Here is a 12,357-nt window from a genome sequence, read left to right as displayed (position 1 = left end):
CTAATCGGACAGGGTTAGTTTTACATGGGAAGTTAATGAAATCATTAACCCCATCTCTCGGGTGATCTAAGTCCTGTTTAAACACACAGTCATGTTTATGGATTGCGTGCTGTCACATAGGTAAAAGATTCTCACATCTTTTATGTACTATAAAATAAAAGATTAAAAATAAAACAATAAACTAGGTTGTTTTAATCCTGTCAGAATGGCAATGTGAGTAAATATTCCACAATATCCTTGTCATAATGGTTATAGACAGATACTGTTGAATATTTCATGCTGCAATAATGTTTTGTGGTTATGACTATCGATAACTGTGTATTGCTAAGATTTTTGTGTGTGCCAGCAAGGCAAAAAAATAATAACTGAGCTGCCACTCCCAGGTGTTATTTATACCAAGATTTCTTATCCCATGCAAATCAGCCCTAAATATTACAGCTGTCCTGTGGTAAAATTATACAACCCCACCTCCATGTAAAACTAATCCCATCTGGGCAGATCTTCAGAGTGTTTTTACTTTACTTGAAAAATGACTCAATTTGGATTTTCTTATATATAGTTAAAAAAATACATTGTTTTTCATGAGAATGCATCAAAACATTCTCAGGTCAACACACCCTTGCTGTTTATTAAATGCCAAATCCAACAGAGCATCACAGTGTATCCTAAATCAATCAACACGTTCAGCAACAAAATTACAGACCAAAATGTTCTTATCAAGTGCATGGAAATTGAGATCAGAACAAAGTAGCATGTCCGTGTGTGTGTCCATCCGTGTGTGTGCGTGTGTTTGTTTGTTTATCGAAGCCCCACCTGCGCACGTGTACCCCCACTAGTCTACGCCACTTGGGTCCCCCACAGAGGACCAGAGGTCCCAGGTGGCAGCAAATTCCACAGCTTCAAATGAACATTTAAACCAGGTATCACCAAATGGCGGACCGCGGTCCGGATCCGGACCCGAACGCTGTCTTGTCCGGACCCAATCACATTCCTGATTAACTGGATACGGACCCAAATGCCAAAAAAATTTTAACGGGAGACTATATTTTAAACCGGAGAATTTATTTTCAGACGAGTGTTACGTTCACCACCCATTTGAGTGTTATGAGAGTGTCCCCCCCCCGCTCAACAACTTTCGTTCAATTGATTGATTACCCCTGATTTAAACTGTCCAACCCAAGCTGCTCCACAGACACTGTGGCACAGACCAAAGAGGCTTTCTGCATATATCCGGATTAAAGCTGAACATTCACTCACAGTTTGGTTGTAAGCAAAGCATAAAGAAAATCATTCTGCAGTGGAAACGTCTGAAAAGACTGAAAGAGTTTAGGTCATTTAACAATGACGTTACGCTGCAGGTCACCTGTCTGTAGTCACTGAAATAAATACGTATACGCAGGACTGTCTTTCATGCATCATTCATTTACATGCACGTATGTGTGTGCATGGTGAAGGGTGAGAGATACTGGGCATTTGTATGGGAAACAGGAGGAGATGGGGAATCCTGTGGTGCTTCATTTGAAATGCAAAGCAGAACAGAGTTACCTCAGTAAGCAATGCTGACAACAAAATAACACGAAGAACATGAAGAAATTCTCCCACATAACCACCATTCCTGTGCTCATTTATGTTGCGTTTCAGCTGAGGTACGAGTGTTGGTGTGATCATGCCACCCCTTTGTCATCCTTCTCATACTGAGGCACGGCCAGCAGTCGCTGTGCCAAACCGCAGTTCACACCCATTTATGGACAGGGAGTCGAGATTCGAATGGCCAACTCAAACACCCAGTGGAGTTATGTGTGGAATTTCTGAACTCAGCAGTGGCGTTCCACACACAGCACATCACTGATGGCTCACCGCTCCCCCAAAGAGATCTGGGAACTGCTTCCGCGTTCAAGGCACAATTCAGCCTTCTCTTGCTGTAAGATGTTTGAGATCTTGCTGAATCCAGAACTCGGAAGTGTTCTTTAAAATGAGCATCTCTGGAGAGACACTTCAAAGAAGAAATGAGAGAAGGTACATTGGCTTTGGGACTTGGGCTGTAACAGGACGGATTTTTCCTGCCACGGTGAAAAAGCAACGTGTCCCCACAGCTTGGCAGTTTATCACCTCTCTCTGACCCTCCTTCAGACTTCACCGTTGTGGATGTTGCCTCGTTCAGACTCACCAGCTGCCACGTGCTATCAGGCTCAAATCCAAAAATTCATAAGATTTGTCTTGGGAACTAGAGTTGTGGCCACTGTTAAATCAAACAACGCCACTTGGCTAGCATCTTTCATGTGATTACTACCACATAAGAGAAATGCATCAGCTATAAGCACTTGCAATTTATATCCAACTACAACGGTTTACATTATGTTTCTGTCTTTTATTATATAATATTCAAGTGAGCATTACTTGTAGATATCACAAACCTTTTTTATTATATTAATTAATAAAATACACAGAATGGACTGTCCTTCTCCTAGCATGCAGAGCTAAAATGACCAGCAAATGAAGTTTTATTTCTCCTGTAGGCCTTGAACATGGGATAGAAGATCAAAATGAAACAATAATTAAGTCAATAAAATTAAGTCAATAATTAAACAATGTTTATTGTGTTGATATATGTCAAATTACCACATGAACACCTTTGACCTTTGAGAACAACAAATATATAAATAAATGTCGGGGGAGGGTGCACAGTAATGGACTCAACCCATCGATACACATCACACAATGATAGGACAGTAACGCAGGTATCATCACAGTCCTATTTGGGAGTGGTAAGATTCACGACAGACTTCTTCATCAAAGCCTCCACGGGGTTTCATACATGTTTCCTCATCCTCCTGTTCTTAATCATCAAACATGTTTCTCTCATTTTCCACTGATGAAGTCCTACACCATCTGGCCTCCAGCAATCCACCTACCTGCTAGCTACACCCCATTGCATCCATATTGCTCCAGCCAATCTCCCAGGACCTTCTCCCCTTCAGAACTCCCGTCATAAACACTTGTTCTTCAAGACAGCCACGGTGGTTCCCATGCTCACAAAATCCACATTAGACAGCTCCTAGAACAACTACCAACCAGTTTCTCTCAAAGAGTCCTGAGAATGTGATTTCTCTTTCCCATCCAGAACCAGCTCCAGAACCCCCATTAGTCTGTATTCTTCTGTCCACCCTCTCCAATTTTGGAATATCTAGATTAATAATATATGAGGCATTCTCTTTCAGGCAATCCATATAGACTTTTCACTGGTGGCCCACAAGTCTCATTTCCACAAGCTCCTCTCCTCCACCACTTTCTAACTATTCTAGGTTTTTCCACCTTATGACATGGATATGTATGGTTGACATTTCACCATGGACGGCAGCCCATCACCTGAAGCTGAAATCCAGCAAGACCAGGCATCTAGAACTCGCAGGCATGCTGTCATCTTTTAAGAGAGCTCCTTGGTTTCTTTGTCCAGGCATGCAATAAAACATTGGTGTGATTGTGGATGACCAGCTGTTGTTCTCCAAGTTCACAAACCTGACTCTGCTTTGCAGATTTCTCCTCTTCAATATTCAGAGAATTTATCCTTGTCTTTCTAGAGAGGCCATCAAAGTGCTTGTTCAGTCTGGCCATCTTTTGACAACTGCAACTCATACACAGTCGGTCTATGCATGCCATCAGGCTATTGTAAGTTACCCACAATGCCAGTGTTCTTGCCATGTCACTCAATTGGCTTCCTGAAGCTGCTTACATCAGATTCAGAACCTTGAGTTTTGTCTCCAAAGGCAAAAATGGACTTGCGCCTTCCTGTTTGATGGCAATGGTCAAAACATTCAAGATTCACCATCCATCCTTCAGGATTCAGGAAATACACATCATGACACTACTGTCCTGGCACCCAGTTGGTGGACTGAGTTCCCATTGGCTACTTGATGAACCAAGTCCCTTGCCGTCTTCAAATGCCAAACTCATCTCTCATCTGAAGACTCATCTCTGAAAAACTGATTAATATATTCTAACTACACTTGTAGAAAGGCTTTATTTCAGGCCTTAGCAGACTGTCTTGTCCACCAATTGCACACAAATTGTCCTTTGTAGCACTGTATTTAGAGTTATTTATGAACTAACTTATTTGTACAACTTAAGGATACTTCTCTATGAAGGTAACTTAGGAATATTATGTCTTTCAAAATAAGAGCATCTGGTACATGGCATACATGCAAGAGTATGTAATGATGCCTCAGACTGATGCAACACTAAAAGGAAAGATGATTCAGTCTTGAACAAACAAGGTCTGCTGGTTAGCCATTAACCAAAACGAGAACAAAAAGGAAATTCCAAAAACCACAGCACAAGGGCTGTTTGCCTTCTAACTTGTGTCCAACAGCAACAAACCTGGACACTGTCACATCCTTACCTCTCCACTGTTCCTTAATACTGCACAAGAAAGAGAAGGCAGCCTCCTCAACACACAATCACTCTACAGTGTTTCCTGGTAAGCAAACATCACACTGCAGTGGACATCGAAACCTACTCCACTCTCCTGAGATTTTTCTGCTTAGCATGAGCGTCTGAGAGGCCTAACAATGCCAACATTCCCATAGCTGGTAAAGCCCGATTAAAACATACAACAGATGTTTGTATATAACTCATCACAAAATGGGGCCCTTTTACGCAGCCATGCCAAACTCACAGAGCCTTACCACTTTCTCCTCTTTTTGGTTGTCAGATGGCTGAAGGCTCCACTCGATGTCCAGTGGTCCTGAGTCCTGAGGGTCAAGTTTAAACTGGCAGTCCAGTTTCACAGTCCCACTGCTGGCCATCTCTATAGAGGTGGGCCCCGTGGAGGTGATCTGCAGGCCACGCACTGCACCTGAACACACACACACAGAACATCATGCATCACGGAACAAAATGCTCACTGTAATGTATTGCATTGCTGGGAAAACCACGAAGCTCAGCTTTGAACAGCCTTAATGAGGTTACACCTTGATTTTAGACGTGCCCTCATGCAAACAGAGACCACATAGAGATGGAGGATTCAGCAGTAAGCATGGAGTTTTCTGTAACTCTGTAATGCTAGCTTTGTCTTCTAAGCAGAGTAAACCAATTATTTAGTTTTTTTAAAAAGACACTTTAAAACAGGCTACTTGCAACTCTTTCCCCCTGCATATGAATCAGTATTTGTACCACTGCCGATTACAGCTTTGACAAATATGCACTCGTAGCGATGAATGAGAGTACGGCCTCGTTTTGCCCCACATGAACACATTCTACAATCTTCTATTCTTAGAACCCACAATACGTAGCAGTGACATCACAAAGAGCTGCTTCCCCCTCCAGCTCTGTTACTGCACATCGACCTATCAGAGCACAGCTATCGGTCACAGCACATCGACCTATCAGAGCACAGCTACCTGTCGCAGCACATCGACCTATCAGAGCACAGCTACCTGTCGCAGCACATCCACCTATCACAGCACAGCTACCTGTCGCAGCACATCCACCTATCACAGCACATCCACCTATCAGAGCATAGCTACTCGTGACAGCACATCCACCTGTCTCTCACAGACCCACATGAAGTTTCAGAGGAGTGTATGTGTACATGTGGGTAACAACAGTGTACTTTCGATTTGTTTTAGTGTTTAAATAATTTTACTGTGCATCGAAAACAAACCTTATGATGGTAAAATGAGGTTTTGGATAGTCACTGAGTAAGAAGAGTGTTCTTAATGCTATAGTGTTCTAAGTGTTATTAATAAACTTTCTTTGTCTTCCAATGTCACCGCGAGTTTCTGGGAGGAGATAAAGCATGACAACAATTCAGAACTGAAACTCCTGGAACCTGAATATCCAGTTTCAATCATACAGGAGCCAGTCACAACAGCATAAGCTCGTCACTCAAACAGGTCAAAAAGATGACAAAACCGACCCAATACTCTCCCTGTATTTATCTGTGGCTGCTTATATAAGTAAAGGAAGAGGCATTTCTAGGATTCGAAAACATCTAGGGCAAGTCAGGAGCTCCAGAGATGACTTTCCCCCTAAGCAGGACGGACAGACGGATACACACACACACACACACACACACACACACACACACACACACACACACACACACACACACACACACACACACACACACACACCTTAATCAACAAAGATCAAGACTTGCTTAACAAATGATATTAGCTACCTATTAATTACAACCAATTTGGCTCATCAGTACTCGGCAGGTATAGGAATTTACTTTTGGTATGACGGTCAACAAACTATCCTGCTGATGGGACAAGAGTAAATTGACATTACTGTCAACTATAGAATAAATCCACAAGGCATGAGCAGGGACATCACTTACAGTGTGTAGCCTACACAGTAATGTTAGGGACAAATATACAAATAAGAGGGTAAACAAGAGTCCTCTTACAGTATAGAGATTTCTGTGTGGAATTCAAATTTACGACATGTGGTTATATAAACATTTACATGTCAATGTTTTTCCATCTTGACTGTGTTTTCAAGGAAGGATGGACAGTAGACACACAGACTGTATTCTCACAATCTACAAACACGAAACCAGGACACCCAACAGTGTGTTGCATATTATAGTGTTATCTAAATACATACTTTGTGCAATGCATACTTTATATTAATATAATCTTCATTCAATAAAACTACTAGGCCTAACCCTAGGTTGTATAAAGGTTCTACAACTGTGAATTTCAAAATGAATAAAAAAATGGTTTAATCATGGTTTAAAACAATCAAATCACCAATTTGGCTTTATTGGATGAATAACATCCATAAACTAGGAGGTTATGTTGTGCCAAGCTTGTGTGTGAAGCCTCCAGCATAGTGAGGGGTCAGATACAGTTTCAGAAAGAAACCTTCTTAGTAAACTCCTCACATCTTATATGCAGTATTATTTGTTAACCAGATATACTTTTTGATACCTTTCAGATTTTTTAAAAAGAGGATGTATTATATCTCATTTAAAGGGGGTGTATTATACACCCTTTAGAAGTTAACAGTTCCCTGGGGAACTGTACCTTACTTTAACGAAATGTATATCGTCATCGAACAACACAACACACCCTTCTCAACATGTCAAAACAGCCCTGTTCACAATCACTACTTTGAGAACGTGTTCCTTTAAACGATGAGCCAACGGCGTCCTTGATTGCCTGAACCTTGAAAGACTGGAGAACACAGCAGTATAAACGTGTTGGAGTGCGGCCCCGGGTTTGTCCTGATGTCAGGTCTCTGCTCCCTCCAACACACACACACGCATGCAAGCACACACAGGTGCACAGCGCTACCCGTTTGCCAAATTACAGATGAGCGTGATTTGCAACATGCTAATTTCGCTAGTGCCTGGTTAGCTGAGTGGAGCGCAACATTGTAACTTTTTGATAATTGATTAAATCTTAAAGACATTCACCCAACAAAATGCTTATAATGCTTATAATGCTTATGGGGGCTGTGGATCCCGGTAGAGAGTATGCTGTGCGCAATTGGCTGTCGCTTCTCGCCGGTGTGTGTGTGATTGGTTGTCTGTGACTTGTACCTGTGTTAAAATTGTAAAGCGCCTTGGGTATTCTGAAAGGCTCTATATAAATCGAACATTCATTCATTAATAACATTACCTCAGCCTTTACAATTAGCTAGTACTAACCAGCCAAAGAAACAGATACTTTTTACAGTTCCCTAGTCTAAAGTTTAGCCTTGCGTAGTAATTCCACCCATAGGTTTTAACTGTCTATACTGACTGGCTTGTGTCACAGGTTTCACTAGAGCTCATCGTCCTCAGGGCTCATTGTCCTCAACGATATTAGCATAGAAACACCCAGGGAGCAAGCAGTAAGAGACAGAATTCAGTCATACCAGAAGTAAAAAATGAACAAGATATCTAGGCAAGGCAAGAACTACCTGACCATCCTCTACACAATCTTTCACAAAAGTGTCAACAGTACATCTGAGACGTCTGGTAATCTTCAAAGGGAGCAAAGCAGAGTGTCAGTGTTGGCGTGGGAAAACGTCAACTGGCATACAAACACGTATGCTTATCACCAAATGTCCCTTGCACCTATTTATTCAACAGTAAGTTATTACAATAATATGTCTAGGAGATAAGCCACCCACAAAATATGACAACATATCTCTGCTCTCTGCAACTACACCAACGTTATGCATATGTGGAATTATTCAAGAACAAATACAGCAGAGGAATGCATACTGCTAAATACACCAGGTATTGCTAACTTTTTTACATGTACATTTCAACACTGGAATTCAGTCCAGTCAGTTAGTCAGCCGGTCCACACCAAACCAGGCCCTCTAAATGCAAACCAGGTTCCTCTAGCTCTTCCTCAATGTGTAGGTGTCCATGACTGAATTACATTAAAACATATTAAAACAGCAGGCAATCAAGGGATGTGGAATCACTCAATCTGCAGGAAGCTCAATAAACAGGCAGCACCCCGCTCAGCTGTCTATGCTAGTACAGTCTATTAATCTGCAACCATCTTATTCAGAACTGGACGACAACTCCCACATGGCTGAGTTCTCAAGGGTAGTTGGGAGGGGAGGGGTGGAGAGAGAGAGAGAGAAAGAGAGAGAGAGAGAGAGAGTGGGGGTGGAGTGATGGTGGGGTAGAGAGAAAGGGGTGGTGGGGGTGGAAAGAGAGATAGAGTGGGGTGATGGGTGTAGTGAGAGAAGGGAGGTGGGGATGAGAGATTGTGGATAAATGTTTGAATGTCTGGAGACAAAGGAGATAAGACTGCCGGGGGGGGGGGGGGTTCTTTTAATAAGCCGCCCCTACAGGACGTGATGGCAGCCATGACTAAGCACTTGCTCAGTAATCAGCAGCACAGTGAGAAAGTTACAATAGCACAGAACAGCATAAAGTTGCTGATAATGCCGCTGGAATTAAACACAGTTGGCAGATGGTGTTCTTGAAACACCAAGGTTAAAATGTAGCCCATTTCAAGGCCAGATGTTGTAGGGCATTCCTACAGAGAAACTGTTCAGCAACAGTCTGTACGTACTGAGCACAGGTGATGGGTAATGGCCACCTGGGGATGACAAAGATGTGTGTGCAGGTAGCTTCTGTCCTCTGTGGTTGACTGACTGTCTGTCTGTCTGTCTGTCTGTCTGTCTGTCTGTCACTCTCACTCATTCACACTCTCTCACAAATGTCAATATTCCCTGATTAAAATTCACAAGGACACTCACTCAAGTGGGCTCAGCCGTGAGGTTTTCAATGGCAGTTACAAGGTAATTTTAATATGTTGAAACCATTTATGTTGTATACTTTGAAGTCTTTATTTTGTTTATTTAACATCAGCACGTGAACGTTCAACCATCCCTTGGCGTGACCGTCTCCAGCTGTGAATGACCCCTCACCCCACTCACCCCTCTCACCCCCAATGTTCCGTCTTGTGGATTCTTTTATATCCCGCCTTACTCACTCCCTTTCTCCACTCCTCCTTCTCTCCCACTCTCATTTCTTGTCCCTCCCTCCAACAATCCCTCCCTCACTTTCATGTGGGCTCCTCCTATCTGGGTGCTGGTCTCTCTCTCTCTCTCTCTCTCTCTCTCTCTCTCTCTCTCTCTCCCTCCCTCCCTCACTCCCCAGGGGGGGTCTGTGAACCACACAATAAGCAGACACTCCTGTATCCTGGCAACAGACCCTCCTGAGAATGCTGCTAGGGCCCTTCAGAGAGAAAGAGAGAGAGAAAGGGAAGGAGGAGACAGAAGATAACACTGAGGAGAAACTGGGGATGAGAGGAAAACTTTGATATGGGGGTGTGGAAAAGTGCTGAATTAGGGAGTTGTGGTGGGGAGGGGATTTAACTATTTAAATCCTCCGGCAGGAGGACAATGCCAGTTGCAGGTCAGACAAAGCTAAAAATCACATTTAGGTCTGCAGAGAAGTCCAGATAAACTTCAACCCCATGCGCTCAAACTGTCTAAAATCAGGGTCAAAAAACAGCAGGTGTTAGCAGGACTGTAGATCATTATCTGGGTACCTCCTGGGGGACAAAGAAGTCTCTGAAGTACAAGGCGTTTCCTCTAAAATCCTGTATATTAATTTACATGAAGCTTTTTCATGGATTGTGTTTTACAGTGTGCTATTAGTTACTTGAAATGAAGCAGCTTTTTGATGGGATAGTTTGAATTTAAAAATGCATTAAGAAAACCATTTTCTCTGCAGAAAACAAAAGAAAGGACCTTTAAATTAATTATGATTTCTTTTAAGGAGGGGCTGTTGTTACAGCAGGGTGAAGACTCGCTCAGCTAGTCTACCAACATCTGGCTCCAAGACAGCTACTCTCATTTGACTGAAGGAACGTTGAACTCAGCGGAGCAGTGCAGTGTGCGGCGTTCTGCTCCTACTACTACTACTCAAACATTTACACGCACGACACACGTGTCAATACGTGAGGGCATTAATCACCCTCAAGTGCTTCTAAGAAGGCCTGGCCTACACTACAGGATTTTTACTATTCTAAAGAATCCTGAAAACATATCCTGTACAAATACATATCTGTAAAATTTTTGTCCAGACCCCAGAATTGCAGATAAGTGGTTTCATGTTGCTACATATGACATCATCTACTTGTTTTCTCTCACGTAGTGAAGAGCTCCGTTGGCCTGCACAGTGTTGCCAAGTCGCGCTGTCGTCGCCCTTACACACTAAGCACGTGATGTGGATCGAACCGACCAGAGTAGATTAGATCTCTTCATCTGGAGTGTCTTGCAGTGTCATCATACACAGGACAATACAGCCATCACATTTTTTGCTTTTCTTGAAAGCTGAGCAATTTGACAGTTTCTCTGAATGACGATCTAGTTGACACTGTCAATCAAAGCAGCTTGATATAACCAATATTTATCTCAGGAAATCTAGCTAGATAAAATATTCATTTTCCAGCTGAACTGGTAACTTTACTGACCAGGTTATATCACAAACCGTTTTCACCATCACATGCACACACTAGTGAACTCTGACATATTCCTCTTTATGTCCTTTTCTCCAGTACCGGACTGGCCTCTGGGCTCAACTCATCAGAGGATTATGGCAAGACATGCAACAACTTATCAGCAAACCTTCGTGTCACCTCCCTGTAGTCATAAAATGCTACACTCTACTCCCTGCTCAGACTGAAATTCCACTACAACCCAACATTTCACCCCTTATTGTTTGGAATTTCTCTTGCAAGGGCTGAATTCCTCGAGCTTGTGTAACCAGAGTGGGAGTGTTTCATTAGAAATGAGATAAATGCCTACGATGTTTCATTTGAATAGTCGGACTACACACTCTGGGGCAGGTACAGGCCACACTGTTGGTGTGAATAACTGTAGTAAAACAGTACACATTACATTAATTAACAGCAGTGTATGGCCTGCTAATGTGGCCCAATCAATGCTTGGGCAATAAATTGCAGATCCAATCAGAGAGCGGGGCACAAATTACAGGACCAAAGCAGACCAGTAAACGGTGACCCCGAGTAAACAGCTCACACACACACACACACACACACAGTCAGAAAGAAATCAGGGTCAGAAACCAAGTAATCTCCTAGACATAAAGGCGAATGTTTTATTGGCATGTCACCTCAGAACTGCTGGAGATTCATATTTTCTAACACGTCTACATGGGAGGAGAAACAGGGGAATGCACACACGAACACACAGGGACACACACAGAACGCAGACACACACTCCCATGACCTATGGGTTCGCACACAACTTTGATGTTGGACGGGCCATGCAGCTTAAGCTGACAAAGCATGAAAATCATTCTAGAAAATTCTCTACAAATGCAGCACTCAGTCATGGATTAGAGGCTCAAGCATGCTCTTAGTCTCTGAATCATTACTGCCATTTCCCAAAGCACCTGTGCCTTACAAAATCACGACTACTCACACCGCTAAAGGCTCTGTATGCTTGTACATGTCAGTATATTAAACTTGTATATTGTACATAAAAATTTCAAAATAAAAAAAGTTTTCGATGTGATCTGTGACCACTGACAGCATAGGAAGTGACCACACCTAGAAGAGCTGTATCATAAATAAGAAGGTAATAGGCTAGAAGGTGGTATTCAAATAAGACTTTAACATCCCAAAGGTCATCTTCATGCCAGGATATGATATAATGAATGTATATAGCAGAGCTGGGTGAATCTACAGGAAGACGACGTAAACAGCTGGAGGAAAAGTGCGTATGAAGCTCTAGAAGGCAAAACTAGTTTATGTTCAAAACAGTAGATGTTTAAACCTCAGCATTCATTCCACAATTTGCACACCGTGAAATACAGCAAAAATCACACATTTGGCTTTTCAGTAGAGCTAAAGCAGGTGACCATAG

The 12,357-nt window shown here is 42.5% G+C and overlaps 1 protein-coding gene across 1 annotated transcript in view; it reads right to left on the bottom strand.

Annotated features, from left to right (window-relative positions):
* The window catches only part of cxadr (CXADR Ig-like cell adhesion molecule), a 28,825-nt gene that overhangs the window by 9,917 nt on the left and 6,551 nt on the right, over positions 1-12,357 (bottom strand). The window contains exon 2 of the mRNA XM_077020819.1: positions 4,683-4,852. Coding sequence (XP_076876934.1) covers positions 4,683-4,852 — 170 coding nt within the window. The remainder of the gene's footprint in view (positions 1-4,682; positions 4,853-12,357) is intronic.

The sequence above is a fragment of the Brachyhypopomus gauderio genome, chromosome 10 (assembly GCF_052324685.1).
Source record: "Brachyhypopomus gauderio isolate BG-103 chromosome 10, BGAUD_0.2, whole genome shotgun sequence".
NCBI lineage: Eukaryota > Metazoa > Chordata > Actinopteri > Gymnotiformes > Hypopomidae > Brachyhypopomus > Brachyhypopomus gauderio.
The sequence above is the reverse complement of the archived record's forward strand: the minus strand, read 5'-3'. Positions and strand labels throughout refer to the sequence as shown.